This window comes from Corvus moneduloides, chromosome 1, assembly GCF_009650955.1.
Source record: "Corvus moneduloides isolate bCorMon1 chromosome 1, bCorMon1.pri, whole genome shotgun sequence".
Lineage (NCBI taxonomy): Eukaryota > Metazoa > Chordata > Aves > Passeriformes > Corvidae > Corvus > Corvus moneduloides.
Window position 1 is genome coordinate 59,517,375 of NC_045476.1, and position 22,450 is coordinate 59,539,824.

At 37.7% G+C, this 22,450-nt stretch overlaps 1 protein-coding gene across 4 annotated transcripts in view; it reads left to right on the plus strand.

Moving 5' to 3' along the window:
* Positions 1 to 22,450, plus strand: part of ICA1 (islet cell autoantigen 1) — a 68,884-nt gene that overhangs the window by 39,818 nt on the left and 6,616 nt on the right. The window contains exons 8-15 of one of the 4 annotated variants that reach the window (XM_032111231.1): positions 3,820 to 3,945; positions 4,128 to 4,226; positions 11,602 to 11,696; positions 13,698 to 13,747; positions 17,189 to 17,251; positions 17,367 to 17,408; positions 19,824 to 19,856; positions 21,181 to 21,456. In XM_032111231.1, coding sequence (XP_031967122.1) covers positions 3,820 to 3,945; positions 4,128 to 4,226; positions 11,602 to 11,696; positions 13,698 to 13,747; positions 17,189 to 17,251; positions 17,367 to 17,408; positions 19,824 to 19,856; positions 21,181 to 21,456 — 784 coding nt within the window. The remainder of the gene's footprint in view (positions 1 to 3,819; positions 3,946 to 4,127; positions 4,227 to 11,601; positions 11,697 to 13,697; positions 13,748 to 17,188; positions 17,252 to 17,366; positions 17,409 to 19,823; positions 19,857 to 21,180; positions 21,457 to 22,450) is intronic. The other 3 variants (XM_032111240.1, XM_032111250.1, XM_032111260.1) reach the window with 3 other exon arrangements.

The following is a 22,450-nucleotide window of genomic DNA, read 5'->3' on the forward strand; positions in this document are numbered from 1 at the left end:
AGAGTCAAGTATTCTAAAATCTGACTTTTGAGCCCCCAGGATTTAGGGTTGTAGCATTTCTTTGTTTACTTATATATTTCAGTCCTTTGAAATTATTCCAGGTTTATCTGACATCTTGTAGTTTATCAAGCGGTTGATTGAATAAGATACTGCTTTCCAAATTTATGTTTTCTGTGTGCTCTCTGTGAATATTGTACTTAGGTGTTTGCATTGGGAAATTAAAAGCAGGTTGTTCTAGGTTGCTGCTTAGAAAAAGACAGAGTAATAATCTTTTTTATGTCAAGAGTACCGTAAGATTTTCTTGTATAGTGTAAATCTCACATCTAGCACCTTTAATTTCAGATGCTTAGAAGCTTGTTTGTCATCAAATAATTCAAGTTGTGTTTGGATCAGGGCAGTTCTCCTAGGGCCAGGAAAATCCTGACAGTTTTCAGACCAGGAATTTCGAGAACTTTTATATGTTCAGCTTTAATAAACATAAATATATGAATAAAAATTTGCAGGACTGAGACCACAGTGAGGTCCTGTTTCTCATGTCTTAAAGAGTAATTGCAGAGAAAGGAGAAGATTAGTATGTATTATATGAGCTTTCCCTAGAGTAGAAAACCAAAGGTTCATTCTGATGACTTGTGTGGTATTAAGTAGATTGTGTAAGCACTTTGTGAGCACTAAGCTTTTACACCTAATTCCTGAAGCCAACAAGTAATCTTAAAAGATGTCTAATAATAATTTCAATTGAAAATTCATTTATTGGCACAGATAAAAAGCAAAAGGTCATGCTGATGTAGCGTGTGGTGTTCTTTCTTGGTTATCCTGCACTGCTGCTGAAAAAAGGAGAATGCTTCTGCTCAATAAACTTTCAATATATCAAAAAACCTAAAAGCATCCTTAATTTAATAGTTTTCATAGTATCACATCTTTCCTGGTTGGCAAGAGAAATGTGTAGCATTTGATAACGCAGCATTAAGTATCTTGAATCATCCATAGGAACATGATAAAAATAAGGGGTTGTGTTCCACATTGTGTTGTAGATCAACTCTTTCTTTTTATGAATGTTTTAGCTTTTAAAAGAGACACTAATTACATGTTCAGTGAAGATAAATGCCAACCTTGTTCTTTGCTAAATGTCCCTGAAGAATGTATGCAGGAAGACCGCAACTCAAACTTTACAGGTGCTTTTGTTCTATCGATTTTTTTCTCCTTTCTTAAAGAGTTGGAGTAGGAATTCATAATTATATTTAGTAGTACTTCTTTTCTTTTAACTTGTGGCTCACCATCTCTGATAGGTGGTGAACTAATATTCTTTGCTTACTTGGACTTTCAGTCTACAAAGCCACAGCTCTTCTTACTGTGCTTTCACCAGTGCTGTGATATAACGAGTAGGAAAGGGATTCTGATCTCAGCTGTACCATTGTAAAATATAGTTATATATGTGACACATTTACATCACTAGAATTTCTCTGGATTTTCATGGCTGTAACTGAGATTCGTTTTTTCAAAGCCCTCCAACATCTCTTACTTAATTCCCTACCCATCGCAGCGATTCTTTATGGCAAAAGGTGTGCGTAACCCCGTATTTGGATTTCGGTTATAAGTTCCTTTTTGCACAGGCCCATGATTTTCTTCACAACTCTCCTTTTCACACTAAAGTTGTAACTGTGCTCTCAGGCACTTAAAGCTAAAGCAAACAGAGGACTTGAGGACCTAACACAGGACAAATGTCTTTATCCAGCACTGGATAAAGCTTCTACATTCCTCCTGCCGCTGCTCCTATCTTCCTCCGTTGCTGCTCAATTTTGGAGGTTCATAAGCTCTTTACCTATGTGCTGTTTTGACTAGGCAGCTGTGCTTTTCACAAAGTACTGTACTTCATAGTAGATATCTTGGCAGTAGCTATTCCTTGCTTTTTATGTCATAGCTTAGCATTTGTCATGCTTGCCTAAGAAGTGGAAGCTATTGGGGCAATTTCCTCTTTCCTGAGGAAATTCAAATCTGTCTCTACCTCACTAAAACATCTCCTAACTACCTAAGCAGTCTTCCATCTTCTGGAGACCCCTTTTTTTTTTTTTGAACTCTTCAACCTGCAAAGATGACAAGCAAGACAACATCAGTGAGATGTTTTACTCACGTGGTTAGAGCACTGGATCCAGTCAGAAGTTTCAGTTGTAGTTATTATTACCAGAGCTCAAGATTTGTTCATTGATTGCTTGGTGTAATATGTGGAGTTGTCTTGGAAGACTTCCTCTTCTGGATGAATGCAGTAACCACAAAGCTATTTTGTAAAGGTAGAGTAGCTCTGCTCTTTACTACAATAAGAAAAAGTGTTCGAGTTTTTTTTCTTTGGCATCATCCTTTTCTGTTATTAAAATCTCACGTGTAAGATTCTGCATTTATGAGAGATTTTGAGTTGTGGTAGTTTCTTCCTTATGAACAGATTAGGCTGATGTGCAGTATTGCTTATGCAGAGCTGATCTGATCAGTGAAATAAAGTTGCCATGGGTCCAGCAATCCAAGAGTCCCACAATTTGTATGAGTAGGTTATCTGGTGAATTTGTGATGCAGATCTTTGGCTGTTTTCCTGCCTGGTTGGAGGTCTTGTATACTCTGGGTTTGGGAAAATAAGATTAGAAGTACAGTAACCATAACGTTTCAGATTGCATTATGAGATGTATGTATTTGTTCTTACTGCACAAGGAGCTTGCTGCAAAGTTCCAGATTCACTTCTGAAGATCAGGAGCATACATGTTTGTCAAATCTCTGATTGAGTTTGCATATTCTGGACAAAATGAGTTTACTCTTGGAATTAGGCCACAAAAGGAAAGAAATGTATAATTTACTACAGTAGTTTGTTTTCACGGTAAAACATTTCATTTTTTGGGTAAATATTTTAACTGTGAAAGAGTAATAGGACATTCATGATGTTTTGTGGTTGGAGTGTTTCCCATTTCATTGGAAGAAAACTATAACAAAACGTGTTTACAGAATTTAAACAAATTTCTTTCATTAATATAGTATTTGGGTAGTGCTCAAAGCTGTCACAAAAATGGGAACTCCTGGGTATGAAATGCCCACATCAACCTTCTACCATGATACAAAATCATGTCAATGTTGTTGTCAAGCATATACAGTTTGTGGAACAGGGTGTTATACATGTACTTAAGGTACATTTTTATGTACTTAATAGGTGGTAGAAAAATAGTTTGAAAAACAAAAACTTTTTGAAACTGAAATTGTTAATTGGTAGGAAAAAGGGACTTGATATTTTTCCGATAGCAATAAACAGGAAAGGCGCTCCCATTTTAGAAGGAAAACTTTAATGAGTGAAATTTCTGTAGCAGATCAAAGATATTGAAGTGCTGTATCATTGCAGATAAGACTTTAAAGTTTGTCAGCATGATTTGTCTCTTACTATAGGTACATGGAAATGTCTCTGACTGTGCACCTGTATATTATGTAGTAAACTTTTAGCTACAAATTTGTTGGTTGGCCTTTGAATTTGTCATTCTTGAAAGAGATACCAATATAAGTATGTTTTCCAATTGTTTTCAGTATATATTTTATACTAATATCCATCGTACAAACAGGGGTTAGAAAACAAAAATTCTTCACTGAATATATCACAAAAAGCAGTAACAGAGACGATAGGAAGAGTACCATTTATCAGCCTGTTTTATCTTAATTTCAGTGTGATTGATGAAAATATAAATTGCAATTGAGTCTGTTCAGTTGTCCGATTTTCCTAGATGTTGTATTAGTTTGCTCTTTCATTAAAAATGGAGGAAAAAAACACTACATAAACAATTGTCCCTTTGTTTGAAGGTTCAAGCACAAGTGCGACATGCAAAACTCAACTTTGACAAACTGAAGACTGATGTCTGTCAAAAAGTGGATCTTTTGGGAGCGAGCAGATGCAACCTCCTTTCTCATGTGTTAACAACATATCAGGTATCCAAGGAAAATGTTGACCTCTGAAAGAATGTTTTCCTGCTAATGTGGTTTTTTAAGAGGTTACCATGGCAATAGTCAACTGTAAGAATATGTAACTAGCATTGGAGGGAAGATGTGAAATTTGCACTGAAAACAGATTTGTTTTAACATTGGCGCTGAAATTTTACCCTGCCTTACAGACAACACTGCTTCATTTTTGGGAAAAAACTTCACACACAATGGCAGCCATCCATGAAAGTTTCAAAGGTTATCAGCCATATGAATTCACTATGTTAAAGGTAAGAAATATATAGATATATATGTTTGCCCAGTGATAACCGGTAAGAGATCATACAAGGATGTAGAAAGCACATGTTGATATTCTTCCCATATATTTTTTGACACTTTTAAGTTTTCTGTTTAATGTCCGTCTAACTAGTAGGATCAAAAATTGTATGTCTAGTGCAGTGACTAAGGAATATTTCAAAGGAAGACATTATTAAAGGCTGTGGGATTGTGTTGGATTATTCATCTAGTAGAATTAGGGATTTATGTTGCTCTCCAAAATCTCAGGAGTGAATTAATACTAACTGTGTTGCCTTTGCATTTGTTTTTCACACTCTTTAAGAACACCTTTTTTGGACTGAATATGAGTAAGTGGATGCTCAGGGCTCCCCCATCTGTACTCACTTTTTGACCCTTTACTGGGAAATACTGTTTTGTAGTCTAGTGGTATTTGCTGATCCTTTGTAAACTTTCAGTATGGTATATGTGCAATATCTGACTGAAGCCTGAGTTCAGAGTTTTGCCAAGTATCTAAAAATAATCACTAAGCTTTGTGTGTTTTCCTGGTCATGTTTTCCTTGCATATGAAGCTGCTCTAGGTGTTGCAGTTTGAGACCCAGTAGAGGAATGGGAGAACAGTGAAAAATTTCATGAACCTACCAATTATCCTCATAGGCCTTTTTGTCCTGTAGTTATTTTGGGCAGTGCAGTAACTACTTGATTGGCTACTATTTGCATGGGAGAAAAATAGTGTGTGTGACAGAGGTCTGATAGAAGGGTTGCCACGGGTAGGAGAGTGACGAATGAACAGCATGCGCAAAGCCACTCTTTGCTTGGAGAGACAACCCAGTTTGACAATGATTTCAAGTCACAGCCTCAATCCATGAAATCTTTGTGCATTTGTCAAATGGAAGTTGGGCTGCATTATGCCTTAGAGCCTGTGGCTCCCCCTGAGCTCCTGGAAAAGAAGCACCTGAAGGTATAAGGTGTAATTCACCCCAGACTACCAAACTTGTCTGTACATTACTATGCCATATTTAAAGATGTTTTCTAGAATGTGGGATGGGACAGAGCAGTTTCTAAACTGTGCATAAAGAGCTTCTGGAGACTGTTACTTCTGCAGCTTGAAACATCACAGCAGACCAAACAAATTTCAGGCTCAATCTTTTCATGACTGAGGAGGTTTATAAACTGTTTCATCTTACCCAGCCTCTGAAGAATCCTGTCTTGCAGGAGAAATCCTCATTTGCTATGAAGTTAACATAACTGTAAGCCTCTTTCTTTCATAGTCTGCATCACGGAAGATGGGTTTTAGTCAGAGTTTACAGTCAGATTTCAGCAGGAGACAGTTGGGCATAGCTATCTTGATATTGCTAGTAATTGTCTTCAGACTCACCAGTTAACCTCCAAACCAGGGAAGAAAGTGTCCCCTTTACTTTCCCCCTCCCTGGGCTTAGCTTGGCCAGAGTTCTGCTCAGGAGCCTGGGCACCATGCTTGTGGGCTCTTCGCTTACCTTCCTGATGTTAAAAGGTTTCTGAGGATGTTTTTGTCTTTGCTTTGATCCAAAACAATTTCAGTCTAATTTGTGTAGGTAGCCTGTATTGTTGCTAGGTAGGTATTCTTCATGCTCTTTTGTATCTAAAAATTTGAACAACACATAGGATGTTTCAAGACACATAGTAACATTTGGACACCTTGGAGAGAAACTTGGAGAGAAAATGCACCTGTTTTGGTGTACCCTTGTGATGGAGGATGAGAGATATTTGGGGATGCTTTGTACTTCTTGAACTTCCTTGTGTGAAACATTTCACTATGATTTAAATTTGCAATTAGATTGGGAATCTATGATAAAGAAATACCATCTATATTGAACCCACACTTGTAACAAGTACTCCCTTGAAGCAAAAAGTAAATGTAAAAATGGTTATGAATATTGTAGGATTGTTTAGGATGCATCCTAACTTTGTTATGAGAATCTTAACCAATTATATTGCTCATCTCCTACACTGAAAAGATGTGATTTCCTGGTTTTGCACTGATATGTATACTGATAAATGATGCCAATCAGGAGATAGTTTAAAACTGTAGGATTTCATGTAATTCTGTGCTTTCAGAAAACAGCTGCTTGGGAATAAGACTGTGTTACTGGCTTTTAGTATCAGGGTTTTTTTCTTTCAGTCTCTAGAGTTATTTTCTATACCAAAGTTTTCTCCATGATCTCTTGTCCCCCAGCTATTAGTTTCTGAACATTAAATGTTTACTAAGATGATTAAATCAAAATTTGGTGATTGCATCGGGTGAGACTGTGTTGCCTAAGAGAATAGATGTCTGCTGCTACTTCAGATGCATTACTAGGCTAAGTGAGCTCTGCTTGTCACTTCTGAAGGGTGTGGTGAGTCCCAGCTCACCTCTGCTAAACCTGGGTGTGGAATAAAAATAGATGATTATGGTTAGGGAACTGATCCCTACCATTCATGTCATATGTTCATGCCAGAGTGGCTATATATTAAAAAGGAGCTGGAAACTAATTTTACATTGAGATTATGTGGTATTTTTTTTAATCAGCTGTAGCTGATCTAAGGTAGTGTAGTTTCTGATGGAGAAACTTTCGGTTGAAAACTGTACCTAATGAAGATGCCATGTCTGTTGTTGACTTTATGCATTAAAATATACAATCAGAATACATAATGGCTTAAAATACACATAAAATATTTCAGTGTGCCCATTCCTACATTTAATTGGAAGTTATTTTTCTTACACTATTTTTCCCTGCCTTACACCATAAAAGGGGTCTTTCTTAAATTAAAATTTTGAATTTGATGCTTGTAAATAATTTTTGTCTTTTATGATTCCATAAAAGACAAAATCTTGCTCATACAAATTAAACTGAATTAAACTAAGCATACGTGAATGTAGGGCTACTGTTTTGCTTTAAAACAAGAAATTATTACAAGTTAATATTTGACTTAGATGTAGAATTTCTTACTGAAAAATTAAGAGGTGCTATGTACTAGAAAATTGCTAGTTGTAGTTTGTAGTATAAATATATATTCATGTACCAGGTTTACCTCAGGAAAGAGACTCTGAAACGCCTCTTGGGATTGTTTCTGGAAAGAAAACACTGTCTTTAGAGATGGTTGCCAAACTCCCTTAATGAAAAGCAGCACATTTGTTTTCTTTGCTTCAGGGTATATGCAGAGAGCAGTATAATTGTGCTATTGCAGCTGTATTTCCTAACTCTGAGTTTTATGCTTGATGAAAGATGATTATTAATGTGCTAACAACTCTATGTGTAGTGATGTAAAAAGTTACTGCATCTATCACTTTAATATTACATATGATGAGCTGCTGTTTTGGTAAAGCCTTTAAGGTTTCATTGTCTTGAAATAAACATATACCAAATGAATTCAAGTTTATTTCAGGGGCTACTTTTCATGAATAATACCTCTTTCTAGTTTCTGTTACCATTTATTTGCCTTAGTTACTTAAAGAATAATTAGTTGCGTTTTTTACATTTAAATGCTAGGATACCAAACTTCCTGAGGAGTTCATATTAGCCTAGAAATAATAATAGGCTTGGTAAGGGAGTCAAAAGGCATAAATCTCAATGCATCTATTTATTTCTGTAAAGTGGAGTACTGTTTTTTTTATTTACTTTGTGAAGTGGAATACTGCTGCCTGAGCTCCTTACATGGAGTACTCCTTTGGAGTACTCTGTCCAAACAGATGCTACAACACTGTTGCCTTCTGCTGACCTCTGCTGTAGTTTAGTATCCTCTCTTGTTTCTGTTTGTCACACCATGACTTTACTCATAGACAAGATTGCCTATGATTTTTTATCTCTAAGGGTTTTGAGGAGGTGTGGTATTTCTTTTCTTGATGAATGTCTGGGAGGAAATTCTGAGACAACCTGCTTTTCCTCTTCCTCTTCAGCTCTCCCCCCAAATGAAACATTCAAGTTTTTGTCTCCTCAGTGATGTTGCACTTCATCATAAATGTTGTGACATCTTGGGATGTATACCTGGCTCCTGAAACTGCCCTTAGCTGTGTTGCTTTGATTCTTTCTCAGTCAAGAAGTGCATTAGGTGGCCAAGGCACTTGGGAGGAGCTATGGGTGAGCTGAGTGCAATGTCAACACTGATGATTTAACTGCAGAGGGCAGGTTTTATGTGCAGTCCAGATGATCTTGGCTTGACTTGAAAGCAGCCTAGATGCAGGTGAAGGAATTTAGTGAGTGAGTAGCAGTCAGAAATGGAGCCTGAGCTGGAACCAGAGTTAAATCTACAGTGGAGGAATCCCTTGGCTTGGATACTTACTCTGAGTACTGGGAGCAGGTGAAATATCACTGGTGACTTCTGGTGTTAGAGATGGACACATCAGGCAGAATGAATGACTCTGAACTTGCTCTGGTAGTGTGTATGGTCTTATTCTGATTTTTGTAGTAAAAGATTTAAGAAGCTAGGAAGATAGGTTTCTAAGTATGCAAGGATCATACTTTAAGCCACATACCTGGTGTAGCTCACAACAAAATCTGTGCTAGTCCCCGTGAGCAGCCAGAAGAGTGCTGTGAAGTTACACATCTGTGTGCTCTGAGCAGCCAAGGCAGGAGGGGTGCATGCAACTGAGATGTGCTTGCTCTGATCTCAGTCTGGGTTGTCGTAACTCTGTTAATTCACTACACTTTCTAAATGATGGGGCTTCTTCCCTTTTTTTCTAATATAACCTGAAACAATTAAGAGAACATCATGGTTTCATTTCTATGCCTGCTGAGAGTAGTGATCACATTGCTGTGGGTTCATGTTTAGAAAACAGTTGACATTGGCTTTTTAACATTCTGTTTCATTTCATGCACATTGTCTAGCTTTTAAAAATCTTTTTGAAAAGATACCTCAGTTTGTAGTGTACCTCAGGATGTGGAGTAGAGGGAGGCAGGGGCGAGGAAAATAATTTCATTATTTGCTATCTGATTTTGAGGGAATATTGTCTGAATAAAATTGTTGCATGGAATTATTGCATCAAAATAAAGCTGCTTATTTTTAACAAATTTTATCATAATCCCATTAAAACCGAAGCTGTATTTCAGAGCTATGTTTATTTTTCTAATACAGGAAATAGTAACTGCCATTATTATCATGCTGCTTCCTTCCCAAGGTACTTGTGAACTCCATTTCTATATGCTGTTTCCGTGGTTTGATCACAGTCCTTTAAATATGGATTTCCTGAAACATTGATGAAGGAAACTTCATAAAATATAGGTCCTTAAAGAAGGATGCTTATTTACCTGTATATTTTTGGTGAATATGCAGAAGATTTTACTTCTAATAATTTTCTTTAACTTGTATAATTAGGCAGTGGTTAAAGTAGTTCTGGTTTTTTTCCAAATCCTTTACAACCCTTTTGGAGCAGGCTCTGAGGTGCTATACTTGGTAGCAAGCAGAGCACCACAAAATATTTCACCATCACCTCCTGATTCAGTGGATTGTGTGTCCTGTTGTGAAGATGTCCATGGTGGTTCAAGTGCCCAAAGCAGCACAGTCCCTACAATGCAAAGCTGCTTTCTTTCTCTACACTGCACTTCTGTGCAAGTGTAGCGGATATTTGTATGTTCTTGAACTGTAGTCCAGGTCTTCTTAGAGTCAATGAAGTAATTTCCATTAATTTTAATAGCGTGAGAAGTTCAGTCTAATGAATACCCAGTACCAATGCAGGGTGACATTCATTCATAGGTTACCTAGCTGAGCTGGCTGGTGTTGTTATTCAGCATCCAAGAAGTATACTTACATGGGGTTCTGGTTAACAGTGTTGCAGTGTCAAAAAAAAAGTGGCAACCACAGAATAAGGTTAATTTCTTTAGGGCCTTTATTATTGCTGCTTTTGTGACCTTCATCTTTTGACCACATCTGTAGTGCTGAGGGTGCTTATGACAAATTAATCAGCAGTTCTAGGTAGAATTAACTTAGTGAGAGGGGGAAAAAAAAGCAACTGCAGTACATGACAGATCTGTAAGTTTAGTTTCTAAAATACTGAAGTGTAGATTCCTCATACAGACAAGTACTGAACCAAGCAGAAACTGGAATGCTCCTTCTGGGGACTCCTCTGTCCTGGTTAACAAGCAGTGCAAACAAGACCTGCAACATGTCTGGGAATGCTTTTCTTGTGACAGATGAGCTGGGCACTCTTAACTTTTATTCAATTGATTAGGCCGTGGTTTTTTGTTTTACTTTTCTCATGAAACACGTTAATGTTTTGTTCACATTCCAGATGCAAAGCCACTACATTTTTGTGGTTTTTAGATGTGGTGCAAAAAGTGACTTCTCTCTTTTACCCTTATCTTTTTGTGGGAGCATGAAGAGAAGCTGGGGTGAGATGCACTACTATGACTATGAGAGCAATATTAATAAATTTAATTACAAATGGTCAAGACTTCTCATGTAACATGGTTTTATTTTTCAGAAACCACGTTGGACTTTAGAAAGAAATTTTTTTCACCTTCACAGCAAAACCGTTTGACAGAAATAGAAATACTTACATGGCTAATATCTGCTATTACTTAATTACTGTGTTCCTTTATTTCATTTTTCAGACAGAATTCCTAATTGATGCATAACAATGACAACCAATAGTATATTTATCACTTCAAAGAGTCAGTCTATAATGCTTGTGTTGGCTTCTTCCCATCTCCAAATTTTGGTTATAAAAATGCTGACCATGAAACTGCACGTCATTATCTTGTAGCGCAGCCTTTCAGATTGCAAAGGGACAGTAGGGTTTCATAATACCACACCTGGCCTTTGTCAAACCATCATCCAAGATTTTAACCCTTGTTTTCAGATTCAGGATACAAGCAGTATCTTCCCACTACCACTGCAGTTGCCAAGTTTGTGTGAATAGTTGTGGAGGGAGAAAAAGAGAATAAATAAGGAAAGAAGCAGTATATGGTGAACAAACAGATGTAAAGAATTCTCTTTTCTCATCTTAAAACAAAAAAGGAAAAGAGGGAGGAAAAAAATAAGCAAACCCCCAAAACAGCAAAAAAATACACCACCTGTGCCTGCTTTGCACATGGTATAGATAGATTTACTTAGAAATACTGGAAATATTTACTTAGAAATATTCATTTAGAAATATTAGAAACAGAACATGAGTATAGAAGTTGCCAAGTGTCACCTTCTTATATAAAGTGTGTTCATAGACTCAATTTGAATGAGTATCTTCTAACACTTTTAATTCTGCTTGTTTGAGTCAGATACAATTTCGATATAGTGCAAAACCGTTCTTGCTTGATTTCTGTTGGCTCTAGAATGAGGTTTGGTCTTAAATGACACACTTTAGCTTCCCTGATTCTAATTTTTTTTCTTCTTTACATTTATATTATGGTTATGATCTAGAGCTTGCAAGATCCTATGAATAAACTAACAGAAAAAGCGGAAAAGGAGGACCTGCAGAGTGAGAGCACCAATTCAGTGGAAGATCAGCAGAGTCAGTAAGTCACATGTCCTATATATCAAAATAATAACTATTTTTGTCTATAATCTGCTTTCTGGTTGCTTAAGTCACCAAACATAAGTAGAGATACAGACACAGCTAGTCTAATTCTACTGGTTACGTCAACAGAAAAATTCCTGAAATGTTGTAATGTGTACATGAAGACTGATAAACTTGATGGTGACATTAAGAGCTTTAGAAAGGCTCTTATGTGATTTTCATCTTTCTTAGTCCTCTTTTTAATTTTTTTCAGCTTTTGTTCATTTTTTCTTTATTAAAAGAAATGGTAAACAGCTATACAGGGGAGAAAGATATATGAGCATTGTATTTCTCCTTTCAGCAGCATCTCCTTTCACCTGGGAATAGGATATAGATTACTGATTGCTCCAGGCAGCGATTAGTTTTTGTAATGTATACATCGGTTAGTAATCCAATGAAGCAGGAGGTACTTAGTATAAGGTACATCTAAGTGAGCTGATGCTGTCAAGTTTTGAATTACCTGTAGCTCTGAGCTTAGAGAGACTTATGAATGGACTGCTGTGGGGAGAGGAGAACAGGAGAAAGAGATGTGATCCCTCCCCTACCTGACCATCAGGATTCGGTTGCCAGGAGATGCAGTGTTGATATAATCCTGCTGCCACCTGTTGTTTTGACTATCCCTGCTTAAATGAAGCACCCAGCAAAGGATCAGTTGTCAAAAAGCAGAGAACAGCTTGACTGATTAGTGGATTTTGCTTGGCTATTTATAATAATGAGTTTTTAAGGAGTTCAGGTTTTCTGTCCTTTTTCTGGTTTAGATTCAGAGCCACTGACCAATAGCACTTTATAAATTGGTCAGATTTGGTGCTGTTGACATTAGAAAGGACTTGACCAAGTACCATTTGGCAGGTGGTTGTCTTCACAGCACTTACCTCCATCTGTTGCATCTCATGTGACAGTAATAGTTTAATAAATAGCTCTTTTCCTCAGTGTTGAATATAAAGTTCTAGAATGAATGTGTGATTTATGCAAGATGTGTGCGTTGGCACCTACCAGGAGATGCATCAGATGCCATGTCATGATTGTACTTGTGTTTATTTATGGATTATCTTTGTCCTTGTCTGGCATAAAACTGAGGGAAAAAATATGTCACCCTTTTGCTGTCTAAAACCATAAACAAACATCTAAGATTCGAGAAGAATTACACAAAACAAAGCTTGTTAAATCCTTATGAGCTCTTCATTCACAGTAAACATTCATTATTCTAGAATTTGGCCTGAATGTAATTTTCCTCTACCACAGGCCTACCCCCAAGAGCAAGGGAGGTGTCTCTTTCTGTCCTGTCACTAGAGGATAGGAGGAATGTGCCCACACAGCCCTTTTCACCACCACAGCCTTGTGGCTGCTTCATTCCCTGCTCCTTGACAGGCTTTACACAAAGTCATAGCAGTTAGAAAGGATGTATTCTTCATTGGAGAGATCACCTTTGTCTAAGAATTGCATGTAAACCACACCTTTTTTTTCTCCCGTTGAGAGCTTTTTTCATCAATGCTGCTGATCTGTTACTTTAGAAATCTGCTGACAAGGGGCAAAACTCTCCTGACTGTTGATTTTTAATTAGTTGCTGTTAAAAAGAGAAGCGCAAAGCGGTTGGTTGTCATTTTGGGGGAGAAGCGGGGAGGGGGCTGGGGAACAGTTGTAGCTCCTTCATGATAGTTATGAAAGACCAAATGTCTTTCAAAAGGAAAAGCAGAATACATGACCCTTTTCATCAGAGGTGGAGTCAGACTAAAAATGGAAGCTGGTAGGTTCTGCTAGTTCAATCTAATTTTCATTTTCAACAGACTTCTGCCAATGAAACAATAAAAGGTAACAAACAGACCAGCAAATGCAGGAGTCCATCTGTTTATTTGTTACTGATACGAATCTGTAATGATTTGACCAAAAAGAGGAAAATGTATTGTTATTTTAGCGCCTTAGAATTATTTTCCCTTTTTTTTTCTTACTCTTTCAAATTAAGGTTGATTTCATTAGATGAGGAGAGCCATACCAAGGAATCAAACTATTCAGGTATTTTATTTCATGTTATCATAACTCCATAAGTGCTGTAACACTTGGATTTTTTTGTTTGGTTTGGTTTATTTCCTGTATAAGCTTCACCCAGCAAATCCCTACAAATGCATGAAACCTAAGGCCAGGAGAACCTGTTAAAACCAATCTCTTACATATTTCATCCCACTGCATTTCATTCAGTCATTCTCAGATAGGTCAAATAGCTTGTGTTACAAAACCTAGTTCTTACACGGGGCAAGTACCCTTCAAGAAAGGGACCTGCAGGGTAGTAGGTGAGACAAGGAAAGTGTGCCACTTTGCTCACTAGATTTATTCCAGTGGTTAAACTGTTCTCTGTGAAAAACTTGATGAATTCAGTGGAACTTCTGCCCAAAAGCGAGGCAAGATCATACTCAGCTGCTGCCAGTGGCCTTATGGGTTGTTACTACCCAGTGATACAGCTGGGCTCCGAATGGACGTGCGCTGTGAAAGAAAGTGGGGAATGGACACAACTGACAGAAAGGGAAATTCTGAGTACACACTAAGAAACAAGTGCTTGCAGTGAGGGTGGTGAAGTGCTGGAAAAAGTGGAATCTTCATCTGTGGAATTCTTCAAGACGATCTAACTTTTTCTACTAAATTAATGGAGAATAATTTTAATATATTTTATCCTTCATTAAGATACTTAAAAGGTACTACATGAAAGTCAAGACTACTCTGAAATCTTTATTTCAATGGGTTAATTGTACTGATGTCTTGAAGTCATCATCTAATCTTTACTTTTGAAGTTTTTGTTTCCATTCCACTGTACAACATCCCTTTTCAAATATGAAATACATAACTGGACAAGACATTTCTGATGTTGTTCTCATCTGTCATGTTTCTAGAAGGTAAAATCACATTCCTGTTTCTGTATCCAAGAAGGACATCCCATTTTGCTGCAACATCAAGTTCGAAGCTCATATCTGAATGCATTATTTACCAAGACTCAGTTCCTTTTAGTCACGGCTTTCCAGGATTCATTTGTCCTTTCTACAGCATGCCTTGTATTCCTAGAGATATAACTTATGACTTGGTGGTATTAAATTCTCCCAGTTCTGGCTACAGAAACAGAATGACTGGACTGACTGACCAGCTCTAATAGTCTGTTAGTTGTTGGCACATTTTTTTCAAGAGTGATTTTGTGTTTACTTCCAGATGACTGCTAAAGCCATTGACTAGCAATGGATAAAACAGTAAGCCTTGCAGATCTAAACTAGAAACACTTCTACTTTGCAATTATTTCTCCTAACAATGTGTTTTTGACATCTGTTAGTTTTCACATTCCTAATCCATTCAATATGTTCATTATAGATGTTAACGCAGTGCTAACTTTTTAGCTGGAAGGCTGTGCAGTGCAAGTCAAGTTGTTTCTAAACAAATATCTTTACTGAAAAAAGCTCTTAGTTATATTGAAGAATTAAATTAGCTGGGTTTTTTTCAACTAGGTCTGCTTTCCATAAAAGCAACAGTAAATTATTATAGGAGCATTTATTATGCTCACGTTCTTTTGCTGAATCCCATACTGAATGGCATTGGGGTAATGTTTTAACTGGGAGTTGCGCTGATCTACTAGCCTGTAGTAACTCGCAGTTACTTGAGTCACCCTGTTTAATTATGGTTGTTGTTTGGGTGGTTTTTTGTAATAAAGACACAATATTAGGACTTTTCCAGTGTTTCAAAGTTTCATCCCTTTTGCAGTTAGTTAAATCAGCTATATCTTTGATAAGATATTTTAATATTCATGGATACAAACTCTGACTTACTTTTTCTTAGCAGATGTTTTCTAGAATCTCAGTTACTTACAGACTGTAAAATATTTCACCATAATATAAATACCTTGTTCTGTCTCTTTCTCCATCACCCCTAAAAGGAACTGAAGTGTTTTGAAAAACTTCTAACTGGTCTTCTAAATTTTTCCGTCTTCATACACTAGCAGGTCTGCGCCATTGCTAAGATTTTTTTTCTTAAACTACCCCATATGCTCTAAAGTCATACAGATACAGTGCTTCTAGTGAGGGAGCTGTGTTGCTTCTTAGTTTTCCTCACCAACTACTTCTGCTTCATAGCTTCAATTTTTTTATCATTTGCTCTGCATTTTCACTTACTATACTACAGATCCCTTTAAGATTGGCTTCGTCATGTTTACCACTCAGCTGAGGCAGGCTTTGAGCGACAGTTGTATCCTTTTCATTACAGAATTGTGGCCATCCATATCCCACCTGTCATGAACTTCTTTTTCTGATTTTCTTTTCCCCTCTGCCAGACAATTTAGGCTTGGGGTTTTCCCCTTTAGCTTTGTGCATTGTGTTTTTATGAAAGCATCATGTGTATTTGTTCATGTGTGTTTATCCCTCTCCTGTCTATATCTACATAGAGTGCAATCAGATGTGCTTATGGGCTCTTAAATGACCTGCTGATTGCAGTGCTGGGAGCACATTTCTGTCCTAGCAAAGCCTTATGAAGCCTTATGAAGAGAATATGATATGAACAGCAGCAAGCTGTTCTGTTTCATTTAGAGTTCAATTTTTACTTCCCAATAGAGAATTCTATTTCACCTTTCCAGCCTCTTGTGTGAGGCTTCCAGCAGATGGGCCTTCCAGTTCTGGCAGTACTGTGGCCAAGCCCTTCCTTTGCCTTTAGATCTACAGACTTAGTTGTCTAGGAGCTAGATTGCCTTAACAGTTAATAAGGGAGAGAAAGGCAATTCAGCAGTAACTCATCCCTCTTGTTTTGCTACATGTCTTTAATGGGATTAATCACCTGACGGGGGTATCTTTCTCTTCATTGATAAACAGAATCTAGATGATTGTTTTGACTCCATGTCTAAGAAGCTTGTTGAGAATTTAAGTGGTGTTTTGTCACCTAATAGCCTATAACTCTCAGCTCTACATTTTACTCCCTATTGGTCTTAGTCCATTTATTTCCCTGTGGAGGAGGTGCTGTTACTTATTGCCTGGCTCAGGTGAAGATTCCTTCTCCCTGTTCCCAGAGTTGGTTCATGAGGAAGAACACATTGTAAGGAAGGCAGTTTAGAGAGTGACACGGTCTTGGCACTTTTGTGCACTCTCCTGGCCTAGGTACAAGCTTCTAAAAGAAATTTCTCTGCTTCTGGAGGACAGGAGAGACCTGTCTGATTGTTGCAGTTGCCTCAGTTGGGTGCACTCAGCCTGGAGAGGGTAGTGTAGCAGACAGGGACTCAAAGGAAGATCTCCCTAAGGTTGTTATTCAGAAATTTGCCTCACTTTGAAATGCTTGTACCTTGGATCTTTCATTCATTGTGACCAGGCTCATTTTAAACATGACTCATTTAAAACATGAATCCCAAAACCATTGCATGTTGATCTTAGAATGACATTGTTTCTTAAGCATGGTCTCCTGCCAAGTGCAATTTGACGTGTTTATGGATCTCGATTACAGCTGATGATGGCAAGGATGTCATCTCCACGTTACAAGGACATTGTAACCACAAGCAGAACTCAGGTGAAGACACTTAAGAAAACTATCTTTACATGTGTACATAGTGATTGTCAGTGTACTGCAGATCTTCCTTTGTTGCTTTTAGTTTTTCTTTATTTGTTCTTTTTTTTTTTTTTAGGTGCTATAGATGAGTTATTAGACCTGCAGCCTGAAGAAAATGGTATGATGTGATTGTGCATGTCTGTTTCATGTTTAATTTGCTTTGCAATCATAATCTCCAAGTATACTTTTAATCTTAGATTTTAATTTCTTTCACAATCTGAAAGGTTGAATGAAATTATTCAGCTGTAGTATTTAAATAGTGCTAAAGGAGACTCAGCAGAAGCACTATTCTTGATGTTACAATACGAAGTAAACCTTAATGGGGATAAAATGTTTATACCAGGTAATTCAAGGTCAGGTAGACTGTGCTATATCCTGTTTGCCCAACTGAAGTAGGTTCCACTGTAAACCTTACTCCTCCTATAACATATCACAGATTTTTCATTTTGGTTCTTTAGTTGTTGTGCTACAACCCTTGGCAATACACTAGTAACCACAAGATTTTGTGTTTGAAATGTACATATCAGAAACAAATGATCTAGTCTTCTTAAAACCATGTAAGAACTGGTGACTTCTTTCAGACAGAGAGTTAATTAAATCCACTGTCCTTATACTTCTGTGAGATCCATGGCAGCTCAAGGGATGTGCTTTTTTACCAGATAACATGTGAAATATTGGGTTGAAGTTTTATAAGTTTTCATAAGAAGTCAGAGTGTTGTGTATAATTTTTCAATTGATTTTCACTCGTATATCTCAGAAGAATGAGTAAAAAAACCCTTCAACAACAAAAACAACTGTGGCAACTTAAAAAGCAAATGAAGCAAAGAAAAAAATGCCTTTGTGTGGTTTAGTCAGTCAGACCAAGAGCATTTGGGTTATTTAAAACACTGCCTTCAAGGACATTTGCAAACACCTTGACTTTGTATTTGCCACGGGTAGTATCTTGCACTGGGGGGATATTATCCATGGGGGGAGTCAGCCATGAGGGCAGGCACCAGGGAAGATTCTCAGCTGTCTGCAGAAGCAGCCCTAATCTGTGGATAGATAAGGTAACAATGACTTCTTTTCTGTGGTTAATAGAAAAGGTCGGTGCATGTCTGATAGTGGCATTTTTTTTCTTCTGGTTTTCTTCTTACTCAGTTCCATTCCTTGTTGGGCCTTCCTAGTGGAGATACAGATAATACTTACAATGTTTGCTCATACAACCTTAGCTGTGTCACTCAGAACATTTTTTTTTACTTTACCTAAACAGTTAAATTGATACAAAAACTGCTGGGGGATGCCTGCATCAGCTAAGGATGGCTATGGCACTATTAAAATATCAGCCATTTGACCTAATTTTGCACACTAGCTAGCTTTAGGCTAATGAATATTGTGTTATTTTAAGTGAAGCAGTATAGTGAGAGGTACACTTTCATGTGTGTTTCAGAAGGAAGTCTTTATCATGTGTTGCTGATCATGTACTGTTGTAAATATTTTTAGTTTCTCTTCCCCTTTTTTTTAATAGCAGAAAAATGAGGTATGTTTACAAAGGAATTATGAGCATTGCTAGAGGCTTGTTCAAACAATTACAAAAAGAATATAGTCACATTGTTCTTTCAGTGTTTTATTGGAAGGTTTGGACATTTTTCATGGGCATTTATAAGGTTGGGGCAGCATGTGCAGACAGAAAAAAGGATTTTGACTGAAAATGGGCAGTGAAAACAGAAACAGGAAAAGAAGTAATAGAAGATTTACAGGTAAAGTGAGAAAGTCCATATCATTCTAGTAATCTAGCAGAGATACCACATGAGTAATATCTCGGTAAGCAAGATTGGTTTCTAGATAACCTTTATTGCAAACAAGAGTAAAACTTGCTGCTGCTGCTGCTGCTGCTGCTGCTGCTGCTTACTCAGAGCAGCCTGAGCCTGAACACTATCCTGCCCTGCCATGGGTGCACGGTGCCCACAGGAAGGTCAGGAAGATTGCTGAGCCGCAAAATGTGTCACTCCTCAGATTTCTGGTGGTCATACACCCTGCAGCAAGACCTGACTGCTCTTCACACATAAAGCTTTATCTTGTACTTGCTCCTGAAGTCAAGATGGGGCTCCTGCAGTGATTCCTCAGAAAAAGCAGAGCTTTGCTCTGAGCTGTGCTGCTGCATTTTTTCCATTCGGGGCACTTGTGGTTTCGTGTGGTGTTGGTGCTGTGTCGTAGCAGATCTGCTACAAATGCTGCTCCCTTTGCATCTCCCCCTGCAAGTTCATGAAGGGGCTTCCTGAAAACAGCTTGGAGATGGTGATGCCCCATAGAGTTCTGAAGGGCCTTTGAAATAGCAGGGAGGGTGGATTAACCCTCTGTCTTACCTGCTGGGTAACGTGGGGGAGTTGGAGGTACTTGGACAATGTTAGTAATCTTTGCTCTTTATCTGAAGATGGGAGAACAGCCTGAAAATTCGTAAGAACAAATTGTTTTCTGTGGTATTTTAGTTATAGTCTAGTGGGAACATCAGGAGAATTGACGTGTTTCTAATGTTTCTATTTCTAATTTTTAGGCCCTGTCAGGGAGTACAGAGGTATATCAAAATGTGAGTTAGAAAGGAGCTGAATCTCACAGCTGACTTCAGTAATGAATAAAATAATTTTATTGTGTGTTGGTTTATTTGTTTCTTAGTACGTAGGTGTGTGTGCTGACGCATGAGCCTATTTTAAAACACAGTTTTGTGCTTTTTTTCTTCGTCTGACTCAACTTCAACCATTTCATTATAAATTATTACAGCTATTACCAGGAAACTGCTGAGGAGGCTGTTGAATTTCAGTAAAATGGCCTGTTGCAACCACTTTGCTACTCTCAATCTTTTGTCCCACCTCAAAAGGGTTAAAAGCATCTTTGTAAGTTGAATGCAAATTGGAGAACTCGGCTGATCTACCCAAACTTTGGAAAACTGAAGTTGCTTCTGTGCCTTACCACAAGTTTGAAACAATCATAGTCAAGATAAACTGATCTGGATTTCAGTAATGTAACATTATCAGCCTTGTTAACCACCATTTTTGTGATCTGCAGACTTCCACAGTGGAGCTCCAAATGTTTCCAAGTAAAATAACACTTGGGGGTCCTTGATAGTTCTTTAACTCTCAAAATATTTTGGAAAGGGATTAGGATCCTGGTTTCCAGTTTCATGTATTTTATATAACTATTTAACAATTCTAAAATAGGAAAAAAATGTTTTTAAGGAGTAATGGTTCAAGTGATCTAAGAGCTTCTTCAGCTGCAGTTCTGCTGCTGGAAAAACTAGCACAGGGAGTCAGAGGGAAAGTGAGCCCCAATTATTTCTCAGCAGCTTATGAGAAGAAAAAAAATACTACAGAACCAATCAGTGTAGAAGTCTAAGTCTGTGTGATAGACTAACCTTTTGTCATGGGGAAATACCCCAATAATTCAAGCATTGATCAGAAGGCCATAAGGGTGATCTTAAGTTCTCACAAGATTCTAGAATAATCCCCAAGTCTTACTTTTTTTCAGTTTATACCAATCTGATTTTTTTGAGAGTTTCATATAATGTTTCAAGAAGCAACATAAAAGTAGTCTTTTCCAATGATCTAAATATTAGACTGTGTAATTATTTTGGTGTGTTTAATAGATTTTTAAGCATACTTGTAGTTTTATTTTTAATGAGAAGTGAGTCTTAACAGCAGTGAGGTTATCTAAGATAATCAAGGAATTATTTGTTGCATAAGGCATAAACCTAGATGTCCAAGAGAATTGAGTCTAAAAAAGAAAATAAATATTCATGCTAAAATATTCCATCTCACTTAAAATACAAAACCTAGATTGGCTATTTTTAAAATGTTCCTTCTTTACTTTCTGTAAAAAAAAAAATTATTTATCTTCACTCTCTTGTTCTGAGACAGCTTCAAAGGAAAAGTCTGTGAGATCCTTGGAGCCAGAACCTGGTGATAAGGATGACATGGTATTACTGAATGAGATCCTCAACGCTTCCTCCCTGGATGAGGGGGAATTCAGCAAAGAGTGGACAGCTGTTTTTGGACAGGCTGCTGATCTCACCATGAACTCTTCTGCTAGAGATGGGGAGAACACTTCATCATCTGCAGTACCAGCACCATCAGGCTATTTGCCCTCACAGCTGCTAGACCAAAACATGAATGACTTGCAGTCATCCTTACATGGTGAGGGCTCATCTTGTTCTGTCAGTATGTTGGGGTTAGGGTTTAGAGTATGGTTTTCTGGAATGTAGAAGTGTGGTGAAAGTTTATATTATGCCATGGCTGCAGAAGCCCTGAAATTAAAGCAGAGTATGGCCTGGAGAAAAAACATGTGAGTAACTTAATTTGTTTTTCCAGCCCTTCTCATTCAGTGTTTGAGAATGAAGTACCCAAAACCTAAAGTCAAGATTACTGTCTTGAATGTTTTCATTGAGCTTCTTTAAATGTTCTGTGGACCTTTGAGATAATTTTTTTTCCTGAAACAGAAAATATGTTTGAGTGGGTTTTACTGATTTAATCATAACGGCTGTCTCTGTTAAGGGGCCAAGGAACCAAAAATAAGTTCTGTATTTTGTCTGGGGATACTATTTTTAAACATTGTAGTGAAAGTCAGTTGCTTTCTTTTTTTTTTTTTCCCCCCCTCCAAGCATCCTATACCATTACATGCAGGGATATGGGTCAGGTAGAATGAGTTGTCTCATCCTAGCAACCATATAGGTGGGTTTCTCTTGCAGTCTTGGTTACTAATGCAGCTCCTTCTCTCCTCTTTCTTCTGTGCAGTTAAATCTCTTGGCTTTTCCAAGCTACTGCTGGGGGAAAAAAAAGGGGGGAACTAGGGCCGAACTTTCCTGCTGCTGCTTTGGCCTTGAGGAAGGAAGGGAGGGAGGGAGGAAAGCAGGCTGGTGATAAACAGCCAGCAGCACCTACCTTTGTCCTCCTCACAGTCTGGCTGGATTTTTCGTAGGGCTTTGCAAGCTTGAGGGGACTTTGCCTTTTTAGGCTCTGTCCCAAGTCGTTTAAATCCCATTTGGGGAAGAACAATACAGAAAAGAGTAGCAGACTGATTCTGTCCTGGAGACTATTTCTTGGAAACCATGCAACTGGAAGAGTCATACATGATGTAAAATGACCTGTGACATTTTGACAGGAATAAGAAAATTTGATTTACTTTATAATT